This window comes from Heptranchias perlo, chromosome 29, assembly GCF_035084215.1.
Source record: "Heptranchias perlo isolate sHepPer1 chromosome 29, sHepPer1.hap1, whole genome shotgun sequence".
Lineage (NCBI taxonomy): Eukaryota > Metazoa > Chordata > Chondrichthyes > Hexanchiformes > Hexanchidae > Heptranchias > Heptranchias perlo.
The window spans coordinates 21,569,224-21,594,952 of NC_090353.1; the positions used below are offsets into that span (position 1 = coordinate 21,569,224).

Consider the following 25,729-nt stretch of genomic DNA (forward strand, 5'->3'; position numbering starts at 1 on the left):
CTGAAAGAATGGATCAAGTCGGAGCTACTGTAAAGGGTCTCCACTCCAAACGCTATCCTGTATTTTCTCTTTCAAAAGCTGACTAACCTGCTGTGCATTACTAGCATTTACTATTTTTAATTGTGATTTGCAGCAGACTTTATGTCTCTACAGTCAGAATGGCTGGTGTGATGCAATTATTTCCCATTACAAGTTCCATTTACTGTACCACATACAGTCTCAGTACAATAGAAGCATAGAGTGCTTAAATAATTAACGCAGGCAATGGGAGGGGCAGCAGCCCAAGGCTATTTGCATGAAGCCTTCTTATTGGCCTGAGGTACAACCTAACCTAATGACAATTAATAGTGACGTTTGTAGTTGACACATCGAGTAACCACTCATAGCGAACAAAAAACGCAATAAATTCGCATATTTAAATATTTAACGCTACCGTATCCAATCAGCGCAGAGATGGGCGGGGATTTCCGGCAGCAGCGTTGGTTGAGAGGAACCGCCTCACAAAAGGAGAGCAGCCGCGGAGGGGCCGGAGGTTGTAATTGGGTTTTTATTAGATTATTGACAGAAAGAAAAATCCGCAATTTCCGTTAACGGCGAGAAATTTCAAATAAACAGGTATTTTAAATAACGTCTATTTTCAGACAGCTCCTTAGTATTTAACTCACGCGGTGCCGTGATTATATTCCGCTGGGTTAGATCTAAAATGAGGGAAGGAGGAGGGGGAGGGAATTCTGTAGGTTGGGATGGCTCCGATTTATTTTATATATTTTTTAAAAAAAATTCCGGGTGAAATCTGCGCCTTTGGGGATGGTGTAGAGGAAAAAAAAATTAACGGCCAAGTCACTGAGTGGCTCCCGGGCCCCGAGCGCGCATGCGTGCAGGGGGAGAGAGAGCTTGTGGAACAATCAGAGTTCAATGGCAATGTTCTGGGTGGGCAGAGCAGAGCAGAGCAAAAGCAGGGAGCAAAGCAAAGCAAAGTAAAGTAAAGTAAAGCAGAGCAGAGCAGAGCAAAAGCAGGGAGCCAAGCAAAGTAAAGCAGAGCAGAGCAAAAGCAGGGAGCAAAGTAAAGCCTTTGTCACCCAGGAACTGCCAGTCTTCAGAAACTGCTGCAGGAAGACATTTATTGCACAAGACCAATCTGCAGGGGTTCTTGCAATCTTGTTTTTTTTAAATGGATCAATTTTTTTAAAAAAGGATGTTCCTTTATTGATTGTGCCGCTTTATAAAGGAGGGTGGTTGTGAATTTGTTTCTCTGTTGATGACACTGGGGCCAACCCGTGTCATCTAGAGATTTACTAGAATGATTCCAGGGATGAGGGACTTCAGTTATGTGGATAGACTGGAGAAGCTGGGGTTGTTCTCCTTGGAACAGAGACGGTTGCAAGGCGAGTTGATAGAGGTATTTAAAATCATGAAGGGTCCAGACAGTGTAGATATAGAGAAACTGTTCCCATTGGCGGAAGGGTCAAGAACCAAAGGACAGAGATTTAAGGTGATTGAGAAAAGAACCAAAGGTGACGTGAGGAAAAACTTTTTTACAAAGTAAATGATTAGGATCTGGAATGCATTGCCTGAGGGGCTGATGGAGGCAGATTCAATCATGGCCTTCAAAAAGGAACTGGATAAGTACTTGAAAGGAAAATATTTGCAAGGCTACAGGGAAAGGGCAGGGTAGTGGGACTAGCTGGTTTGTTCTTGCAGAGAGCCAGTGCGGACTCAATGGGCTGAATGGCCTCCTTCTGTGCTATAATTTTTCTGCGATTCTATGATCAATTGCAAATGGCATTTTTTTCTTTAATCATACAAAGAAACAAAGGGAACTTAGCAAATTAAATCATAATAATGTGTCTACTATGCACTCCAGTCCCTGCAGTGCCCACTGGTTGCGGATGGCCTCAAGCGCACCGGCAGGGCCATCTGGACACGGAGAAAACCACAGGGGAGGCTTCCAATCTTGTTAATTTTGCATTTAAAATGTTCAGATTCAGTAGTAACTTTCAAAAGAGAATTGGATAAATACTTGAAGGGGAAACATTTTGCAGGGTCATGGGGAAAGAACAGGGGAGTGGGACTAATTGGATAGCTCTTTCAAACAGCTGGTACAGGCACGATAGGCCGAATGGCCTCCTTCTGTGCTGTATCATTTTATGATTCCATGACAATGGAACCCGCGACCTCTACCACCTAGAAGGACAAGAGTAGCAGACACATGGGAATACCACCACCTGCACGTTCCCCTCCAAGTCACACACCATCCCGACTTGGAAATATATCGTTCCTTCATCGTCGCTGGGTCAAAATCCTGGAACTCCTCATTTAACAGCACTGTGGGAAAACCTTCACCACACGGACTGCAGCTGTTCAAGAAGGTGACTCATTACACCTTCTCAAGGGCATTTAGGGATGGGCAATAAATGCAAGCCTTGCCAGCGACGCCCACATCCCATGAACGAATAAACAAAAATAATGATTCAGAATTGTGATTTTTTAAAAAAATATATAAATTATTGTTTGTATTTTGGGAATTATTTTAAAACATCTGTAGTTTTATGTTGGAAGATTTATTACTAGCAAATGTTTTTTAAGAGCAAATGTTTTTTAAGAATCTAAGTGCAAAGCTGGCCAATTCAGTTAAAACTAGTATATAATTTATTTGCGCTCAGTGTTTGTGTTTACTTATACTAAGTTTATTTTAATATTTGTTATTGTAGATAGTATTATTTATAGCACAGTGTGATTTAACTTGAGTGGAACTTCAGGAGTGCTCCCTTGTATCTTGTGATTTTAGATCAATTATTCTAGCGCCAAAATACCAATCAGGCAACAGTTTGCAGGCTTTTAACTTCGATCCAGGGGAATTCCTTTCTATGGGCTGATTGGTCATGTAAATTTTCAGCTTGCACAGTGACCCCAAAATACCCATTTATTACACCAGTATATAAAGCTACTTGAATGTCATTAGTAACTTTAGCTCTGTAATATTAACCCTAAACTAAAATAGACATAATATATTAACACTTGAATTCTACTTGCCCTGTTGTCATTCATCTTGCTCTTTTTTTTCTCCATTTTTTTTCTCAATAACTTTACAGCATGAACTATGCTGAAAGTTTTCTGTAATATTATGTTGAAAGTCAAATATTGCATGCAGAAAAATAAAAGAATAACAAGGGAGCGAAAGCTATTAGCCTTAGAATTGTCCACCAGTTTGATTTTGGCAGGGAGGTTTATTTAATTTCCCTTTCTGAAGTAAAATCGGCTCAAATGAGGCAATAAAGCTCCAGTACTCTAGGTCATAATTTCTTTTTGTTTAGCTTTCGCAAGTAAATAGTTATTTTTTTTAACATATTGAGCTAACTTCATTGTGATCCTTGTGCACTCAGTTCATTTTACAAAGTTGTTATTCCTGACTTCCAGTGGTCAAATTTCATTATGGCTATTTGAGCTACCTTTTCTTTTCATCTAGTACAATCCCTTCTTTGTTCACCCTTTATCATCTATGTCTGCAGGAAGATTGCCCTGTGATGTAGAGCTGACCCAGTCTCTTCTGTAGCCACATCCATCTGGTAATATCTGCACTTTGCTTCTGGTCTCTGAAGCTGCAGAAGCCTTGTATGTGGTAAGTGCTAATGGTCATCTGCTCCAGTTTTTATATGCATTTGGCAGTTTTTCTGATCGCAATGATCAAATAATTAATGCAAAAGATAACTGTAAGGATATAACTGGAATCTAAGAGGGATTTTTTTCATAATATTTCTGATTACAGTTTGTATTTTATTACTGATTGGTACAGCACTGACATGTAGGCTTGTTTTTGATATTTACATTTCTTAAATTGTCACAGATTCTCCTATTAAGATGTCGCAAAATAAAGAATCTGTAGTTATGGCTGGGTAAGTAAATCATTTGCTTAATCTTTCAGTAGTTTTTAACAAAAACAATGCAAAGTATATTTGAAAATATATGTTTATAATTAGCAATATTTTTTTTAAATGGCTACATTTTTTACTCAATTAAATGAGTTGCATTTATATAGTGCCTTTTAATGTAGAAAAAATTCCAAAACACTTCAAAGACACATAATCAAAAAATGGATGCTGTGCCAAGGCGATACTGGGAGGGGTGAGCGAAAGCTTCATTGAAGAGGTGGGTTTTAAGGAGGGTATTAAAGAAAGAGATGGAGGTGGAGCGATGGATGGTTTTAGTAAAGGAATTCCACCTATGTGGCTAACGGCAAGACTGTTAATGGAGATTTGAAGGGAGGGAGGGTTGCATAAAAAGCCAGAGTTAGAGTAATGGAGAGTTTGTGGGGGGTGGTGTTGCAGAGCTGGAGGAGGTTATAGAGATAGGGAGGAGCAATGCCATGAAGGGATTTAAGCACAAGGATGAGAATTCTAAATTTGAGGTGGTAGGGTTGGGGAGCCAAGGACAAGGGTGATGGTCAAGCGGTACTTAGCTGTGGGATAAGACATGGGCAGCAGAGCTTTGAATGAGTTGAAGTTTATGTCGAATGGGAGGCTAGCCCGGAGAGCACTGGAATAGTCAAATCCGGGCGTGACAAAGGCACGGATGAGGGTTTCAGTGACAAACATTCAGCTCTGGATTGAATAGAGCACAGAGGTAGCAAACAATTCAGTGGAAAAAAAAACCCTGATAGTTAATGTGATTTTAAAATTTATGAACAGTTTAGAAATCTGGTAACCACGTTACTCATCTTGTTTGGAGTCAACGCTCAATTAGAAGGTTGTAAATCTGATCTCAACTGGTTGTTACTTGAATTTGCTAAGCTCGGGCCAGTTATCTTACAGTCTGTTCTGGCTTCCAATCAACACAACTGTAGAGTGTAGTTTGGGGCAAAGTGCTGTTACACAAAGTGTGAGATGACTTCCAGCAAGTAGTCTCTCACCACTTGGTTTTTATAACTGCTGCAATCTGAGTGACCTGGAGTAGACAGCCTGGGAAACTTGTACACATAATTTTTAATGTTATATTTTATTTTTTTTAAATCGACGACAGGATTGGCATTTAGATGCTTGTGATAGGGGCTGTGTGCATGCGTTAGTGTTTGAATTTCTATGCAGAGCTCTCTGTCTCTAGGCAAAGAGAAACACAGGAGGTGGCAAGATAACGGTTCTGTTAGCCCTGGTTCACTGAAAACAGGTACAGGTCTGAGACTGGAACCTGTAGCATAGCTGTCCCTTTTAAATGGGTTGCTAAGAATTAGTATAGAAGTTTAAGCTAAAGTGCCATGAATATAGTAATATGAAGATTCACTACTTCTCACATCTTTGGTGAAAATATCTGTCTGGTGCTGTAACATATTAAATAGTCTGATTTGAAAATTCTGAAAACAGAAATTATAACATTTTTCTTGAACATGTAATACAGATCTGAAATAATGTCAAATCTGGATATTAAAATCTAAAGTTTAAGAATGATATCTATTTTCACTCAAAGCACGCAGTCATGTTAAAAGCAGGACTATACCATAGTGTGTTTTAGGCTGACCTCTGTACAATCACTTAAAATAAAAATGTTTCCCTGCAAGCTTTTTGTGGGAAACTCTTCATACTGTAATTTTACAGCCTAGTTCACTGTTCAGATGATTTGCTAACAGCTTTTTCCCTGTCACTTTAACGGTCCATAACTGACTTATGACATATAATGCTGGTATTGATTATTGTATGGCATTCTATCCCTTTTTTATGACCATTTCACTTTTTCCTCTCATGGGATCCCCACTGGCAGCTTACTTGAACTCCTGGAGTATTTGTTTGCTTGGGTGTCACTGTTAACTCTTGTGTTGCCCTTTATGTATTATTATTTTTAGCTGCCATTCTGATTCAATATTGCAATTTGTGACTTGATCACTTTTTTTGAATTATATTAGTTTAAACAAACAATGAAGATGGTTCTTTCATTTTTCTTCATTAATTTTTGCTCCTTCAGTGAGTATTGTGTTGGGTAGAATGAGGCGTGCTATCTAACAGAGAGAGTAACCAATTGCAAAGGACTAGAACTTTCATGCAAAACTTCTACGGTTTTGCATGTGCATTTATTTGTATGTCAAACATGTACTGACCTGAATAATTTATGCGTATAACCCTTAGTCAGATTCTAGTTTCCCAAATTATACTTTCACAAACTGGTCACTATGCTTGTTCTGCACTAGATTTGGTAATTACATTTCTCTGAAAATTAGCATTTGGATTGCATGATATACCCCTAGCTGTTCCGTACACATACATAGATGGATCATTGGTTTATGGTTTAAAAGAAAATGTTCATCACCTCATTGACTTATAAATTGGGATCTAAATTGGATAAATGTTTGAAAATTAAAACGCAGAATCACTTCAGTCAACATAATGTATTGGAGTGTGAGTTATATGGTGAGGCATGTATGTATTTTGCATTAAGTCATTACTCTCCCTTTATATATATATTTATACTACAGGAGTCTTGCTTCTAAGGCTTTCAATCACAATGGAGTGTTGCAAACTGTTATTAAACAAGAAGTTATTGAAAACTCCAAAAGTCAATCTTCTCATAAGCAGTCTGACAAAAATATAGCTGGGGGTGGAAATAATGGCGAGGAAGAGGTAAGAAAATGATCTTTGTGTTTTGAATTTTAAAGTTGAGTAATTCCGTCTGTCAAAATCTTATCTATCTGTATATATATCCTTATATCCTTGTGATGTAGTGTTGTAGTTTCCCCTTGACACTAGCGTACTCAAACCAGAGACTAGTGTACCTTCAGCCTGCATGTTCAACTAATTGAAACCCATAAACACGTCTGATGTAATTTCTGTTTGGTGACCCAGCCAATCTCAAACTTAGGTGGCATATAGCCACTGTGACAGTTCCCTGCCCTTTTGGCACCTGCCCCACTATATGCTGTTTTAAAAAAATAACAACACTTATTTTTTTTAAAAATGAGAAAAATAAATCACCAAACATACCCATCCAATCTTTTAGTCACTCAAGCAACCTTTCCTTTTTTCTCCTTCTCCTCTTCCGCACCCCCCCCACCCCGGTCTCGGCACAGACTGATGCACCCTGCAGGATTTCATTAACCATCTCAATGCCAGGTATATTCTTCCCTGCTAGCACACAGAAATAGACTCCCACCTCCACACTGTGCCTGAGATGATGATGTTGGGAAAGGAAAGTAAGAAAAATAGAGGAAGAGAGAAGCCAAAACTAAGGAAAGTTTTTTTTTATTCTGCTGATTGTAGGGCGACAACGTATCCCCTTAACTTGTCATCTGGCCCTTCCTTTAGAGTCGATGCGTGCCATCACTCTTATTGATGCCCATAATTTTTCAAACTTTTATCTGTAAGGAGCACATGAGAGATCCACTAGTTGCTAAAGATTGTCTGTAACAATCTTAGCAGCATGCTGCAATGTAAAACACATTTTGCAGTTGTAGATTAATTGGTGAGATAATTGCCATTTTATTAAGTAGAGAATGTGACTAGGAGAGTAAAGGGTTAAATCTAAGATTTTGAAGGTATAAAATTTTGATTTGCTGAACTCAATCTACTCAGACTTGGTAGAGGATAGTTGGGGACAATTAATGGTACCATTATATGTTGCTCAATCAATGTTGGAGGATGTCAGTTATGTTGGAGAAATCTCTGACGTTTGGGCAACAATTAATATTTAAAGTTTCCCACGGCAAGAGAAACAAGGTTAGATTTTGGCTGTATGCCAAGAAGGAATTTAGGCCAAATGAAGTCTATCTGGCCTCTCCAGACTGATTGTCCTCCTTATCCTCAATTTCCTAGTTCAGTACAGGCGGTCTTTCACTGCTTAATATCTGAAACAAAAACTTTTTCTGTGTAATCTTATAGGTAGAACTTGAACTCACCAATGTGGCTAATTAATTAGATGCATATCTATAATTGTGCCATTAATGAAGATAGAGTTGGGTTCTCGTTCCTTGAAATGTGCATTAAAATTTATCTAAATTGCTGTAAGTGAGTTTGTGTATCATATTGCAAAGAGTGTTTGGAGAGGGTGGTGCATGATGGTGAGTATTGACTGGCCTGATCTTTTCTTATGTTCAAATTGAAGGTGCAGTGCAGTGATTCTGGATGAATATCTGGATTGAATTCTTTCTCATGATTATTGTCAGCTTTTTTTATTGTGCACTTGTCTTTGTTTTACAGCAACGTGTAGTGAAAAAGCGGGGCTGGCCAAAAGGAAAGAAAAGGAAGAAAGTTGTACCCAATGGTCCCAAAGCACCTGTGACTGGGTATGTCCGATTCCTCAATGAGCGTCGAGAGCAAATTCGTTTGCAGTACCCAGACCTGCCATTCCCAGAAATCACACGCATGCTCGGGAATGAATGGAGCAAACTTCCTTCTTTGGAAAAACAGGTGTGTGTATGTGGATAATCTCATTCATTATTGTGTGCACTCAGAAAAATAGCAACTTGTTTTGTTATTATGTTGTTGTTCTTCAGCTGTTGCAGATGGGGCAGGGGAAAAAGGGAGCAAAGGTTTCTGAATGACACTGGTAGTAAGGCAATGAGAAAAAGTGATCTGATGGTATTCAGTGTGGTGTGATTGATACTGTGGTAATAACTGTATTTTGTGGTAGTAGAAAACAAAAATCAGGGCCACAGGCAGCAAATTTTGAATTGTGCCCACTTTCAAGTCCTACTTCATTTTAAACACTTACTTCACAATTGATAGATTTTTGAACCTAAAAAAAAAGAAAATTTAGTGACATTTGGGTTTATCAATTTTCAACCGACCAACCAGTCCATCACTTCTCCAAAAGTTACCCAAACAGTCACTTTACCCACTTCTTGGAAACGTTACCCTCCAAGTTCCTGGAGGTATTCTGTTTCCTGCAAGCCCCTTTTCCACCCCTGTTCACCAAAACACTCTACCTTCTTAATGTGCTCCTTACTACTCATCCTGGCAGCAGCTCGTACTTGATGCTGCCCTTTTATTCAAGGATCAGACTTCGCTGTCGCCAGGAATTCCTGATTTATCACAAGTAAGACTTCTTGTGTGCAGCACAGAGTGGTTCTGGAATGAGGTGGAGCTGCGAGCCAAGACCAACAGCAAACAATGCTTGTGATTTCCAGGCGAGATCCCTTAGGGCACCAGATCATCCATTGCAATGCAAACTCCCACTTCAACAGCTGATCAGTATCTATTTGCATATCCCTTCCAATGCCACTGAGGAAAATATAGGTTGTGTATAAAAATTATACTTGAATCCTTTTAGTGGAAACTGACGAGAGACCATAAATTAAGTCATTTTATTTATATAATTCTTGGATAGTTAGAATCAGCTTTTTAACAGAATATATAATTTCATTCATGTAAATTAGTAGTAAGTGAGAAATATTTCAAGTGCGTTCATAAATGTTAACAAGAAACAACTATGAACACTGCCAAGTACCAGACACGCAAACGTCACATAAGAATGTGAGTTTCAACTCTGGGAGAAAAACTGTGTGAAAACCTAGTTGTGCTATGTGTTCAAAAGCTGAACATGGTTGGAATGAATAATCTGCAGGACAAGTTTAATGTTCGTGTTGTCACGGATGCTATTTATTTGCCCCACAGTTGTAATTTGAAAATTCTGATTTGTGTTTTTCCCTCCTATTATCTTAGCGTTATCTGGATGAAGCAGAAAAAGACAAGCAACAGTACCTAAAGGAACTTAAAGAATTTCAGCAAACTGAGGCCTATAAGATGAGTACACAAAAAATCCAGGAGAAGAAACTAAAGAAAGGTAAGATCCTGGATTGGATTACAGTGCCACCTAATGGCATTGCTGAAACATACCCAACACCATTATATTTAAAGAACAATTCTCATACTTGCTCGCTCTTTTAATGCTCCTATTGTCCAAAAGTAAATTGCTGTCAATATTTTAAATTTAGCCATTTCTCTTGAATGAATTCTCTCTTACAACATTCGGGGCAGAATGTTGTAAGAGAGAATTCATTCAAGAGAAATGGCTAAATTTAAAATATTGACAGCAATTTACTTTTGGACAATAGGAGCATTAAAATGCTCTTCCAATTGGGGCAAATTGGAAGAGCAGTGTAGACTTCTAAAGCTGTTGTCAGATTTTAAATGTGGCACAAAATTGATAGTTTTTGCCCTGTGGAGTTATATAAAGTTCTTTCACTATGTCCCTGATCCACACTTCTTTGTTGTAAATCTGGCAAAATACAAAACACTAGGAAAATACTTTTGAAATCTTGTATCGAGAGAGTAGTCTCATCTTTCCATGCATTATTAACACATAATCTCCATGTTGTTCTTCCTTCATTAATACTATTTTGCAATTGGCTCTGAGGAGGTGCAGGATCATTGTCCGCTTTACTTGTCCACCATCCCCAAGAACAACTTTGCCTTGATTTGGTTGAGGTTTGGAACTCGTGTGGAGCAAACACGAGTTCCAAACCTCGTGTAGTTTGTTGGTACTCTAACAACAAAAAAAATCATCCACAAAATGCCTTTCTAGATTAAAGAGGAAGTTATGGACTATTAAAAGAAACAACTGAAAGTTCCCAGTTCTGACGAAGGGTCATCGACCTGAAACGTTAACTGTTTCTTTCTACACAGATGCTGCCTGACTTGCTGAGTATTTCCGGCATTTTCTGTTTTTATTTCAGATTTCCAGCATCCGCAGTATTTTGCTTTTGAACTGAAAGTTCCCTCTTTTTTTTGCAACGGGAGTGAAAAATCAAGCCTTTGGAATGTGGATTGTATTCCAAAAGGGAGAACTCTTTATAACTCACAAACAAGTTATGAATAATTGTGATGGAGTAATGAATTAAATTAAAATCTATAACCTAGAAGTTAGTGTCTGGATTATTAGCACACACAAACTTGAGTTGATCTGGTAATTCTCTGTCCATCATTAACAGCAGTGTTAAACCATGAGTTAAAATAGTGGACAAAGGAATGACATACAAATGTATTTATGCTTCTATCGCCAACAGTAACTTCTAGGGCCATGTTCTATGCAGAGCCACTATTATTTACTCTTGTTAAGATTTATGTCGTCAGAAAATGGAGTAGATAACAGCAGCTACTTGCCTTTAATGTAGAAAATGTCCTAAAGCATTCTGCAGGGGATGTAAAAAAAAATAGAAATAGATAAAGGAAGGAACAGGCGCTGGGCTGTTGGGCGTGGGAGGAATTAGGAGGGGTGATTTAAAGTTTGATCAAAGAGACAGGTTGTAAAAGGGGGAGAGGGTGGAGGAGTTTAGGGAGATAGCAGGATTGGAGAGGGTGGGGGGAGAATGAAGAAGGGTCCTAGTCAGCTTTAAGGGTAAGGAAGGTTGCAGAGACTGGATGGAGCGAGGCCACCGATGAAGTTGAAGAGGTTTTAAATTTAATGTGTTGTGAGACAGGGAGCCAATGTAGGTCTGCAAGTATAGGGGTGATGGTTGAGTGGGACTTAGCCACCTGTATCCTGTTCTGTACTAAGTTTTGGACAAGTTGGAGCTTGTGGAGGATGTTTGGTGAGCAAGGAGAACATTGGAGAAATTCAGTCTGGGAGTGACAAAAGCATAGATAAGGATTTCAGCAGTGGAAAGGCTGAAGTAGGGGTGTAAGTGAACAGCGTTGTAGAGGTGGAAATAAGTGGTCTTAATGATGGAAAGGATGTGGGAAGCGGAACAGAGTTTATGGTGGGAGCCCACAAAATGGTGGCTTTGGTCTTTCCAGTGTTCAATTAGAGGAAGTTTTGACTCGCCCGTGACTTGATATCACACAGGTGGTGACAGAACAGAGGTGGTAGAGGGAAGTGGTGGAGAGGTAGAGCTGGGTAGCATCAGCATGCATGTGGAATTTTACCCAGTGCCTGTGGATGATCTCACTGAGGGGCATGTGTCGATGAGGAAGAGGGGCAAGAATAGATCCTGGAAGAGCTCTACAGGTGACAGGGTGGGAAGAGAAGTTCTTGCTGTGATTTGCTGGCTGTGCTCAGACAGGTTGGAGTGGAGCCACTGGAGGCCAGTTCCATGGAGTTCGACAACAGAGGAGAAATAGTGGAAGAGAAATGCATGGTCAAACATGGAGAGATGGCGAATAAGGAAAGAACGCATTGCAGTCACAGTCACGGAGAATGTCATTTGTGACTGGACAGGGCAGTCAAAGCTATGAGAAGGACAGCAGCCAGACTGAAGGGATTCAAACTTCGGAGTTTTGGGAGAGATGGGCTTGGAGATGGGAGGTGACGATATGTTAAAGGTTCTTGGAGAGGAAAGGGAGGTTAGAGCTGGCAGTCGTTAGAAGGGATGGATGGATAGATTGAGGGTGAGCTTTAGAGGGAGGATAATAGTGATTTCGCAAGGGAATGGAATGGTTTCTAAGGAAAAGGAACTATTTACAGATTTACGGTATCAATGAGCATTGGAGCTGGGTGGGTGGAGGGGGGTGTGGGTGGTAGCTGAGTAGTCAGAAGTAGAATGGGAACAGGAGGTTAGTGTCATGGAAGAGATGGATGGGGAGGAGGAAGATGGGCAAGAAACCATAGATTGGTTGGGGGGGGGGGGGGTTCAGGGCTACAGTGAGTGGGAGACTGGGGGAGGATTGGGGGCATGGAGAGGAGGGGAAGGTAGTGACTGAAGTAACTGCATGATGGGCTCTATCTTGAAGATGAGGATTGAGGAGACAGTTAGGTGTGGAGAATAGGATCCTTGCCCTATAAGATATTCCTGGAGTAGTAGAAGGTTTTGACTATGTGGAGTGAGGCACAATAAAAAGCTTTTACATTAACTTCAATTCAGTAATTTGAACACCAGAACTGTGTTCTGCAAAATCAGCTGTGGTGTTGGGAAACCTTTTTGGACAGACTAAACTGCAAGTTACATTGGTGATGCAGTGGAGATTGAAAAATATATTGCCCTTTGGATTATTTGTAACTATTGGCCGGAAGATTCTACAGTGGCTCAAGTAGTGATGGGCTAGAAAAGAGGATCATGCTAAGCTCAGACCTGTCAGTGGGGTAATTGCAAACAGTTGGGTAGGCTGAGGGGTTAACCCTGTAGGGGAAAAGTGTATGAGTTAGTCTGAATTGATGAGGTGCGGTGGTGGATGTGGAATTTTCTTTATGTTGATTGGTATAATTGTGATTACATAGTTTTCTTCTAATTTAAAACCTAACAATTTTACTTTGTAATTTTAGAAGAATTGTGGTCAGGAGTTAATGGACCACTCCCTAAGGTGAGCTATGAAAAATCGATAAAATGGAACATTGCAAAATTGTGTTAATATAAATTTTAATAACACCACTGTCCAAATGCTATTGGAGGATGCACAATGGATTACTCCATTCCATCCCTGTGTTAAAAAAAACCTCATAATTTGAGACTAATAGTCTCCATTGTATAAAACAATTTTAAAATTTAAAAAAACTATCAGCACAGAAGGTGACTTTAAGAACATAAGAAATAGGAACAGGAGTAGGTCATAAGACCCTCTTGAGCCTGCTCCGCCATTCAATAAGATCATGGCTGATCTTCTACCTCATTTCCACTTTTCCTGCCCTATCCCCTTCACGTTTTTCCCCTATCCACATGCAACTTGTCACCAGCCTGAAGCTCCCCATCTCCAGGTTGATTTATTAAGTTCATGGACCTATTTACAATTACTTACATGAGCTTTAACAATATGAAGCATGAAATGAGAAAAGGTTGTTCAGCTCATCAAACCTGGCTCTTTCCAACAGTCATAGCCTGCACATGCCCAATTTATCCAAACTCTTAAGTGAGGTAAATAACCACAAGTAAAGCTTCCTTTCCACACACATAGAATTATTCAATCTGTTTCTAACTCAGAGAATATCGATGTATGTTACTTAGATTTGATGATTGCATTCCTTGGGTGACATCCTGGCTACTTCCTATGACTTCTACGGTCTTTAGAAGAACAACGATAGCATCTTGTTTAGAATTTGCCCACCACCACTGGCAGACTAACTGGCTAAAATTTCTCCAATTCATAGAGAAAGACTGAGACCTATTGATTTGGGTTTTAATTAGCAATCTTCTCATACACATGACATGCCCTGTAATTTTGGAGCTCCTAAAGACATTGCCCAAGTTCTTAATTGCCTTCTTGCTCATTTCTTTGAAGATACTAGGATGTGTGTATCTCTTGGCCCAGCTGCCCTGTAGGTATAAATTGATAATAGTGAATGAATTTACGACTCCTAACTTATCTCATACTAATGAATTACAGTGAAATTAAAACATTATTTTTGAATGTATTTCTTTTTCTAGTAATCCAGATGTCTGGTCTAATAATCCAGAGTTCAGATCTCACCGTGGCAGTTTGAGAATTTAAATTCAGTTTTTTAAAAAAAAATCTGGTCCCAGTTTTTAAAAAAAAGTGACCATTTAAGCTAATGGATTGTTGTAAAACCCAACTGGTTTGCTAATGACTTTTAGGCTAGGAAACCTGCTGTCTTGGACCAGTCTGGCCTAACATGACTCCAGTCCCACACCAACATAGTTGACTCTTAAATGCCCTCTGAAGTGGCCTAGCAAGCCACTCAGTTGTTTTAAACCACTACACCACACGGACTGCAGTAGTTCAAGAAGGTGGCTCACCACCACCTTCTCGGCAACCAGAGATGGCCAATAAATACCAGCCTTGCCAGTGACACCCACATCCCAAGAATGAATTTTTAAAAGGTTACAAATGTCAGACTTTTACAGATTTTTACATGCATTTCTAATTTAAAGTAAATGACACACTGCATTGGTATAGTGGCACTATGTTCTGTGTAGTGTTAGAGGCATGTGAATTATTAATAACAGTAGTGTTTTCTAGAAATGTTTCATGTGTCCATGTTTGTAACTTAGACCACTGATGACACACCAGACAGGATTTCCATGTTTGACACCCCAATTTTTACAGAAGAGTTCCTTGACCAAACCAAAGGTATTTTGATACTAAGTGACCTTTTCTTGCTGTTTGCTCTTTTTGGAAATTAAAAACAATTTATTCAGTGGATAGATGCAATGTGTGGTATGGTACTGAAGCATGCAGATCAAGATGATCCTAGGTTTGGTGTTTGATCTAATTGGCCAATCTCCACTCTTGATTGCTAGAAAGGGCCACCGAAAAACTTAGTAACAGTAATAATATTTGGAATAATCTACAAAACAAGGTAATTAAGGCAAAACATTGTTATTCAAAATATAATTTAAGCACTACACTTTGGAAAGAAAGTAGTTAAAGGGGGGAGGTCCTTATTGAAATATTTTAAATGATTATAGCGAAACATTGATTATTATTCCACCGAGAATATAAGAACGAAGAATATAAATGGAAATTAGTAAAAAGTAAATTCTGGAAAAAAAGTGCCCAATTTGTGTATGTTTGGTGAGGACAGGATTATGATGAAAAGTGGCCAATTGATTGAGCTACTGGAGGATTGCATGGTCCAATGGAACCATACTCTGGCAGAAGTCAGCTCCTTCAATTCAGGAGAGCAAAAAATTAGGAAATAAAACAGTTTTGCCTTAACTTTACATTAAGTAAATGTAGCAATTAGAATAAGTAATCCCAGCTGATATGGTAGTGTAAGGTGCCAAGGCCCATGACAGTTGCTCAGCTGGGCCCTTGTTTAGTTGAAAGCTAATTATTTTGGCGTGAAGTTGCATTTAAGAGCTGTACGGTGTTAGTTCACCCTCACGGGGAAATAAATTGTAGTATTTAAATACTTTAATTTACATTGCAATAGAATAATCAGTGACTGGTACCTAATTTCACCAGTTCTTTCAGCTTATCTCTAGAACAGGTGGAGGAGGTTAGGCAGTAAATCCACAAGGGGTGAGCTGGGTAGGATATTAATCAGAAGGGAGGGGTGGGGGGTGGTTAAAGAAGTTGGGGAATGTACCATATGCAGATGTATGGTAGCTTTATGTTGATGACTGAGAAGATGAGTTGCCTATGAGTAGCAAGTTATGTATATTGTGCTTGTCCATCTTTTTGATATTATCCTTCCAGGGCTTCTTGTAGAGCAGCATGAACTATCTACTTTGCTAGCCATTGGGGTGATTTGGATCAGAGGGATCTCCCTGGAGGATGTTTGCTTCCAAACATTGATAACTGTATGATCGTTCTGTTTTTAGATTGAATATTTGTGGCATGCTTTGGCTTTGAGTTTTTGCTGAATTTTTCAAACAGTAAAATCTCATCAGGACCTAGAGGAAATAACATCCACCCATGATTGCTCTGAAAATGGACTGATCACGCTGGTTTAAAAGTGTTAGAAAGCAGATGCACTGGTTTGTGTTGCTGCAGTGCATTAACTTTTGGTAAACAGACTATAAATTAAGTGTTTTAAATTAATTGAGGAAACTATTCTCTGACTGCCATGAACTTGATGTTGTTGCTCTGTACAGTGTGTTTGGTGGAGAAGGAAAGGGGTCATCTTTTTCTTATGGAGCCTGAAATGTAAATTTATTTGAGTTTTTGTTTTTCTTTAAGCTCGTGAATCAGAACTGCGAAAATTAAGAAAGTCAAATGTGGAATTCGAAGAGCAGAATGTTATCTTACAAAAACACATAGAGAGTATGAATAATGCCAAAGAGAAACTAGAGCAGGAGCTGGCACTGGAAGAGAGACAAACACTGACGTTGCAGCATCAGCTACAAGCTGTACGCCAGGCATTGACTGCCAGCTTTGCTTCTGTCCCCATTCCAGGTGAGAAATGGAAAAGGTTTAAAAGGAAATTATATAATTGTAACATTCAACCAATTGTTTAGCTATAATCTTCAGGGCATTCTGAATAACTGGTGTAGTTGGGAGTGTACTTTTTATGTCTTACTTTCCTTGTTTTAACTTGTCTCTGGTCCAACGCTCCCAAAAATTTCTGTTCCACCATTGTATTGTATTCCTTCAGCTGGGGGTAGGGGGTGTGGGACAGTTGGGATTCTTGTCATTATTCCCTCCTAAGTTATTGTCTTCCCTAGTTACCATAGCTATGTTCCAAGTGAAGGCAAGCAGATGATCCACTTTCAGACCTTTGCATTTGACATTCTGACTCAGTTTCAAAGGTGTATGAGTTCAGCTTGGTCTCCACACACTTTACAGTTTTTCTTTCTTTGGGGAAGTACCTGGTCTTTACTTGGAGCTTTCCTGCAGTAATGTGGCTAGGAGTGAAATCTGGCATTTGGATCATGTCTTGAACCCACATTCTATTTTTCTGTGCATCACATAATGGTGCTCCTATGTATGATGCGGTAAGGATGTTCCCAAGGATGGGTGAAACTAGAACTAGGGGGCATAATCTTAGAATAGGGGGCTGCTCTTTCAAAACTGAGATGAGGAGAAACTTCTTCACTCAGAGGGTAGTAGGTCTGTGGAATTTGCTGCCCCAGGAAGCTGTGGAAGCTACATCATTAAATAAATTTAAAACAGAAATAGACAGTTTCCTAGAAGTAAAGGGAATCAGGGGTTACGGGGAGCAGGCAGGAAATTGGACATGAATTTAAATTTGAGGTTAGGATCAGATCAGCCATGATCTTATTGAATGGCGGAGCAGGCTCGAGGGACTGATTGGCCTACTCCTGCTCTTATTTCTTATGTTATGTACTGCAGTGTCTCTTTTGGCAGTCATTTAAGCAGAAACATGTGGAGCTTTTAGATCATGCCACTGTGGACAGTGGAGCTGCACTTTTCTAATTTTAATTATTTTGCCATTAGGAACAAAAATACCACTAGATTTGATATTCTAACACTCCGATTGAATTGAATATTGTACTCCAGTGTGAAGCATTTTAAATTTCATTAAAGTTGCCTAAATGCCTGCGACTAAACAATATTGTAAAATCACCACCTAAAGTCTCTTGCCTCTCCTTTTTGTAGATTGTCAATTCGACCTGCTGACCGTGTCCCAAGATATTTATTTCCATTATTAAACTGAGCCTGATAACTTTCTTGCATTACTTGTAAGTTACAAAGTTGACTCAGCAGTGGAAATAAATATCTCAAATATTTATTAATTTATAAAACTGCTGAGGAGTAATATTTTTAAAAGGAAACTGCCTCTCCTCGAGACTGGAGTGTTACTTTTCATGTTCGCCACAATTATGTGTATGATCAGAAGATTCTATTAATAATGGCATGTGTATGGAGGTGGATAAGATTAGGAAGCTATATTACATAAGAACACATGAAAATAACATACAGGAAAAGATCAGCTAGTCCAATGACCTTGTCCCATACGATCGTGGTACAATTGAGCATCATGATCCCCATCACCCCTCCACCAACAGCCACTTAATCATCTGAGAGAGGAAAAGAAAAAGATTTTTTTAAAAACCCTGGGCCAATTCAGGGGAACACAAAACCTAGCAAATTCCTCTCTGACCCCCCCCCCACCTGAAGGCAAGCAAAACGAGTTCCATGGTGCCCAAGATGCACATCAGCCACTTACCCTTTGTATGCTCTGATATCATCCACAGCCAGGACCTCGTCCAGCTCACTTTTGAATGCTTGCAGCGAATCCACACTTGCCACATGAGCCAGAAACTTGTTCCAACGATCGATGACACTTAGAAAAAAACCTCCCTAACATCTAACCTAGTTCTATGTTTATGTAACGTATATGCAAAACCCTCGGTTCTCCCTAACCTATTTAATTCAAATAGTCTGTCCAAATGGACACATTCCAGTCCCTTCATTATTTTAAAGATTTCAATCAAATCTCCTCAAAGTCTGTTTTTCTAGAGTAAAAAGACCCAGCGCTCTCCTTATCCAACCCAGGATCTGACCCCCAATCCCACAGGACTCATAAAGTAGCCTATTGTACCTTTCGGTGACTTGATGTTGGTAAAGTGCAAGGTTGTGTATTGCTGACAGAAGTGCAAGTTACTTGCTTTGTTTTGCCTTTACTATCTATATATTTTTCTGTTCCAATGTATTTCTCACTTGATTTTAACAGTTCCAGAAATCATAGCAACCATCATTCAGATTTACTTTCATCAACATTGCTTTGGGCTTAATGTAATTTTTTCCTACTATTTGATGACATTAAATGTGGAACATCTTCTCATTTAAAAAAAAAGCAAAGCAAGCCTCTTGTATGCCAGCACAGAATGATGGATGACTGACCAATGATTTGTCTGTTCCTGTTTTCATCCCTAGTCCATCACATCCAATATTGTCTCATTTCTTTTGGTAATTAGGCACTGGAGAAACACCAACAGAAGGAACTCTTGATACATACATGGCCAAACTTCACAACATTATCGGGAGCAGCCCCATAGAATATGAGAAACTAGTTGGAAGGGTGCAGGAGATCATCAGTCAGTTAGATAGGTAAGTTTTAACTTGAGTAACATTGGGCTTGGCTGATGGCAAGGTTTGACTTCTGGTCTTTCCTGAATGAATTCATCTCAATCAGGCTGGTGATAAGGCACTATTATTGACCTCACTCCTAGGAAAGGGATGGGAAGATTGGCCAGGGTTCGCACTCCTTATTGCTATATAGCAACACCAGCTAGAAGGTTACCTATGTGAGGCTAGGAATGGGCTCAGCTGGGATAGTCCCTGTGGTTGAATAGCTTGCTAACCTTCATTCTGTAAGCCCACACAAGAATGTTGTTTGATTTCACACAGTCATCTCAGCAGGGAGTTAATGCCTTCAGGAGAAAGATCGGGGGAGAAAATTGGTGGAAAGAAAAGAATCCGAACAAACCTTTGCATTTTGGCTTTGTGTTTTGGGTGAATTTTTGATTTTTAATCATGAGATCAAGATATATTTTTTTGGACTTCGTGTGTTCCTCCTGATTCAACCAAAGAAGTAATACTGTCAGTGGAGATAACCTAGAATTCCATCCTCTCCTGAATTGAGGATTGGCTTGATTTCAGGGAGGGGACTGTCAGCTTGGTTAGAGAAAATGGGGGAGGGGCTCTACCTTTCTTAACTCAATTTTTCCTTTACCTTTTTTAAGAGATTTTATCTTTCTCCTATAGTCTCAAATTCTAGAGCTGGCTGACTCTGGCGAAAGTAGTTCCTTGATTTGCTTAGACTTAAAGTTTCTGTATTATATCAAATTTGATATTCCAATACATTGTAAATTTAAAACGGAAGCTTCCTACTGAAGTGATTTTTTTTTAATGGGAGAAGTGAGATGATGCATAAATACTGTCCAGAGATGACTTGTTTTCAAGAGGAGAATGGCCAGTTTTCTTAATGGATGCAATAATCAAATCCTAATCAAATTAAGTTTGTTTAAGCTGGTACCTCATTTCTTTAGTGGGGAGGATTTTAACTCTCCCGGATCGATGGGGGAACAGTTAAAATGAAGTGGTTACATTTTATGCTCCATTCCTGTCAATTCCCCATTTTTAATGCTGCTGGTTTTGGCAACGGATGAGACTTCCACTGGACGACAGCAGGAGTCAACTCCTGATGAGTCAACCAAGAAGTTAATTCAGGGTCCCTTCACATACATGGGGAGCCCCATGAAATTTTAACCCGGGCCTGAGCGGGGAGCCTGCTATAGCCACCCTGCTAGATAAAGCAAGACCTCTAAAGTAAGTTTTAAAAACCTTTCCTTATTGGGGACGAGAGGAGTATGACCCAGGCCACTGCTGCCCTGTTCTCCCCCCACCGCCCCCTCAGCTGCTAGACCCTCACAACAACTCCCCCTCCCAGACTTGCTGCCAACAGCCTTCTCGATGCTGGTGGGTGGCCTCTGTGCTGCCCAATCATTGTCCCCGCCGCGAGATGCTGCTTTCTGCCCGAAATGAGCGACCAGCTGACGCACAGCATTCAAATGAGACCTGGCTGTTAAAATGTGCCAGCCTCCGAAGAAGTCTCCAGTGTGGGATTGCTGTCTGCTCCAGCTGGAAGTTAATATTAGGCCTATTCAATTGTTAAACGCACATAAAGCTTGTATGAGCTTGTTGAACACTTGGGAGATGTTCTTAAAGCTCAAGATTTCAGGTGCTTTCCAGACAGACTAAATTATTATGTAAGTGCGGCCTTCTATTGCTGATTATTTGCTGTACACATTTTGCTTCTGTGTAATTAAAAATTGCGTAAATAAATTTTACTACAAGCTGTAGCCTGAAATATGCAGTCTGACACCATGGTGTTTTCCGACTGAGTTAGACGATGCATGGTGAGCAGCGTGTGCAACCTCCAGTGCAAAATAACTCTGTAAAAAAACAAATTGTTAATTCATATAAGGATGCAAGTTTTGGGTCATGAGGAAATTTGAATGCCTTTGGGAACTGCATCTTGCTGTGAACACAAATACGAGAGTTCAGAAATAGCCTGAACTATAATAGACTCTTCTATCGCGTCTCTAATTAGGTGGTGATATTTACTTTGTGCCAAGTCCTAATGGGGGATGTCCTCAGCCTAAAGGAAAAAGATAATTGTACAATATGTATGCACTCTTTGAGGGATAATCCATGGAAAATTAATTGTAATATTTAGTTAGGGGCTTACCATTTAGATTATGGAAAATCTAGACAGAAGAAAAATGACTGGCTTCAAGGCCTGTAATATACACTTTATACAAATTGTAGTGTGCATTATTTAACTGATCAAACCTGTGAGCAAATCCAATGTTATGTTTGTCTCTCAACCATTCTTTCACTTGGAAGATATTCTCTTCTGACAGGCTGTATCTCACATTGGATCATTTCCAGCCTGCAGTGAATCTGGTGTCCTTTTTATACACATGCAAGAGTGTCTGGATTCTTTTTCCACATTGTTCTTTGAAGCTATATATGAGCATTTGCATTGCAACAAATCTTGGCAGATGCTGTTGCCTTGTTTGTCGTTCAATTCACTACCTTAACCCTGATCTTTGACCATTGCTTTTTACTGTACCAATAGGAAATCTGCTCCCATGTTGGTGAGCCTAATCATAGACATCTTGTGCATCATCTGTACACAGTGAAACCTGTACAAAGGGACACCTGCAAAATCCCAAATAATTTACTGTACATACAATGACCATTTTGAAAATAGGAACACCTGCAAATAAAGGATACCTAATGCAAGTCCCTTAGGTGCCCCTAATTTACAGGTTTCACTGTATATCTTAATATATTAAAAATCTTGTGTCTTCGCGCACTTCCTGTTAACTTACTCCATTGTAAATTCCTACCTCCACATTGATGATGCAAACTGTCTATGTAAATGTGTCACCCTGTAATTACACTCTCAGCAGTGAAGGTATTGCATTGCCACCACTAGCAGGAGGGTGTCATGACAGGTTTACATGGGCAGTTTCTATTATAAATGTGGACATAGGCAGAGAAAAGAAAAAAAGCACATAAATTATGACTTTATAATGGGGGCTTCTGCATGCCCTTACCCCCACCTTTAACCCCACTTGAGCAGAAGAATCACTTGGTTTTGACTCCCCATGTGCAACGCCATTTACTAACATATTCAAAGTCTTGTATACAGCTTGCACATCCTGCAGCACTTTGCTCATTATGTTTTGTTGATAATACCAGTTATAAAACAGGATATGTCATGGCTCACTGAGTAGCACCACGAAATATTAAAATACTTGTATGTGTGCACTTCCTGTTTAGTACCCCATATTTGCTGCTGCTTGTCATGGCATTTCCATCATTCCTAAATGTATACTTAAATTTATAAACTCGCCTTGATTCCACCGAACTTGCAATTTGCTACATTGGCTGCAAAGTGCTTTGGGAGGACATGAAAGGTGCTATATAAATGCAGGTCTTTTTCATTTTTTTTTTCCAAGGTAGGTGGTGCTGTGCTTTACAGCTGTATCTGCCCAAGGCCTTAGGGAGCAGTGTTTACATTCTTGAAATCCTCTTTTTGGCCCTCAGCTGTAGACCAGGAACAGAATTTCCTGCTGCTCATCACCATCGACCTCCTCTGCTCCGTTGTTTCTTCCTCTTTCTATCTCTGATGTATTATACCTCCTCACCACCTAATGCATTCCTCCCGAACCTATATCTTGTACCCTTCAAACATCCAACTGAACACACGCATAACTCCATCCTTTTTAAAACAGCAATTTACTACTTGCGTATTACACCTCAACATCCTGCCTTATGACAAACCAACTTTCACACTCCTGCTGCAATAAATACAACCATCTGCCCAGCACACAAACTGACACTCGCAGGAATATAAAATTATATAACTTTTTTGTATCTGTGTACAAAAACCCCATACAAATTATGTTGAATACACATTATATAAACATTTATTCATTATATTCTATATACATACTATACATTACTCGTGTACATGTCACAATTTATTTTAACTCCCTTTATCCATAAACCTCTGATTATATAAGAGCCTTCCAATATAAAAGTTCACTTAATTTTACAATTACATTAATTCCAATTTCTATATCATTTCTCTACCATTCACTTGTTTCACTACATTCATTTGTTTATTTTAAACAGCTTTATTCCTAGCATTTAAAACATGCCACCACAACAATACATTCTCCAGCTTCACAAGCAACACTAGAATGGATCCAAAAACAATACTTTTGCACTTTTAAAAATCATTTGTACCTAATTTTACAATAAAGGGACCATACCAATTTCTTTCTTGTTTCTCCATGAGCAACACTGCAGAAGATCTGTTTTTTTAAGAATACTTTTATTGGAGACAGAGTAGTACAATGGAGTAATATATTGGGATGCATAGGTTTGAATCAAGAAGTCTCTTCAGGTGTAAGTTTGTGCAGTCTTCACCCAATTTCTAGTGGGTTCTGGCCACAACACAATTGACCATACAGTAGCATTAAATTAGCAGTCTCACTTAGGCGCTAGCAAAATGATTGTAGGAGATGGGGAAAAAAAATCATATTGATGCAACTAGCGTTCTGAGGTTGGCATAGGGCATAGTAGAGGGAAACTGACTGTTCTAATCTTGAAGTGATTGACAGTCTAATGAGGAAAATTGCTCTTTTTCAGCACACAGCTGCTCAACAATTTCCCAAAATAGAAATTTAAAATATTTTAATTTTTAAAAACTTTTCCTCATTTTAAATTGTGAAGAATGTTATTTGGCTCTCATTACCATACCAGGATAATTGATTAAATAGACAGAAATGGTTTGGTGTTTTGAAATTGGGTTTTTATAGTTGTGACCTTTTTTCTTTTCTTAACTTTTTTGCCTTTCAGTGATAAGCTATGAACGTGGGAAGAAATGTCTACAAAACTCCTAAATGACCATATCCATGGTATTGGATCAGAAACAGGCTACAACTTGTGGAACTTGGATTTTAAAAAATAGCAAATTTCCACCACAAACTGTTGGGAAATGATGCAAAGTGTTATCTTTTTAGTCTGTTTGTGATTATTGCACACATTTGGTGCACTGGTTTTGATAATGCTATGATCTACTGGGATGTCTGATTTGAAAGATATTGCTTTGTCTTATATGCATGTTTATAATGTTTGAATACCTTCAGTGTATGGTAAACTGGGATATATATGAATTGAATTATGTGCAAAGAAAGAAACCTTAGGCTGTCATAGCTGGGGGTTTAGATTAGATTATATATATATGAATTATTTTCTCTGATTCTTATTAAATAGTTTCTGGTATTTTGTACAACCAAAAGCATGAGTATTTCATTTTTACATATTGCAGTAGTAGTGATCTTACTGTCTCCGTTTATCTTTTTTAATGTTTTCAGAAACTCTTTTCTACAAAGTTCATTACTTTCCAGTGCAAAAATTTGCTAGTCAAAAAAAATGTTCACATGTCAGTAGCCATTTAAAATATTTTACACCTGTACAAATAATATATTCTGCAAGACAAAATAAAACAAAAGGATTGAATTGAAGAAGTTTCTTGGGGATCTGAGATATGACGAGGAATTAGAATTTCTACCACATTTTTCTTAAGATTACATTCCACATAAATTTAATAGGGAGGGAAAATGTATAGTACAGGACATAGGGAACATGCGAGGATTTAGAGAGAAAAATGCTACTGTAGAATTTTTTTTGCATTTGATACAAAAATGCTACAGTTTTTAGAAATGTTATCTATATACTTATAAATAGGTTGTAAATTGTCTACCATTTATTGTGCTCTGCACTAATCAGAATTGTTCCACTAAACTAATATCGGCATATCCATTTAATTATATTTTTAATAAAATCAAATTCTGATAAAGATCTTTTAAGGTGACATTTAGAACACATTCATGGAGGAAGGTGAATTGAATAGTATTGCATATGTAGCATACTTTTGCTGGTAGCCGTAACTTGTAATAGATTCTTCTGCTAGCAAAGCCACATTGAATACTGCTGTTCGTGTGTTCCTAACAAGAATTGGACTATAAAATAAGTGTGCTGGAATAAAAAATATTATCAAGTTAAGTCTGTTCTCTCTTTATTTTTAAATGATCACTTTTCCTTTCCATGATTTCTTTTTCTTCCTAACAACTTGTTGACCGCTCACCCATGATACTGAGGCAGGCAAGTTAACTTGCCTCCGCCATAGGCGCAACTATTGAAAGCTTTTTTTTATTCAACTCCCACCCCCTCTTTTACTTTTGAAACTGCACCAGTTACACTTGTCCTGCACTGTTAACTATAAATTAAGTTTTGTACTGTACTGCTCATTCCTGTTTTGTATTTATATTCCTATAAAAGCAAAGTAAAATAAACACTGCTGAACTGTGCATTCTGCTTTCAAATCACTTTTGATGGTCTTTTTGACTCGAAGAGGTCTTCACAACACT

At 38.8% G+C, this 25,729-nt stretch overlaps 1 protein-coding gene across 1 annotated transcript; it reads left to right on the top strand.

Annotated features, from left to right (window-relative positions):
* Positions 1-482: 482 nt before the first annotated feature.
* On the top strand, positions 483-25,687 carry hmg20b (high mobility group 20B). Its single transcript, XM_067968264.1, has 11 exons — positions 483-615; positions 3,510-3,619; positions 3,845-3,893; positions 6,458-6,602; positions 8,175-8,384; positions 9,639-9,759; positions 13,174-13,211; positions 14,855-14,933; positions 16,488-16,703; positions 19,190-19,322; positions 24,156-25,687. The coding sequence occupies exons 3-11, from the start codon at positions 3,859-3,861 to the stop codon at positions 24,166-24,168; spliced, it is 990 nt and encodes a 329-aa protein (XP_067824365.1). The 5' UTR covers positions 483-615; positions 3,510-3,619; positions 3,845-3,858; the 3' UTR covers positions 24,169-25,687.
* The last annotated feature ends 42 nt before the right edge of the window (positions 25,688-25,729 follow it).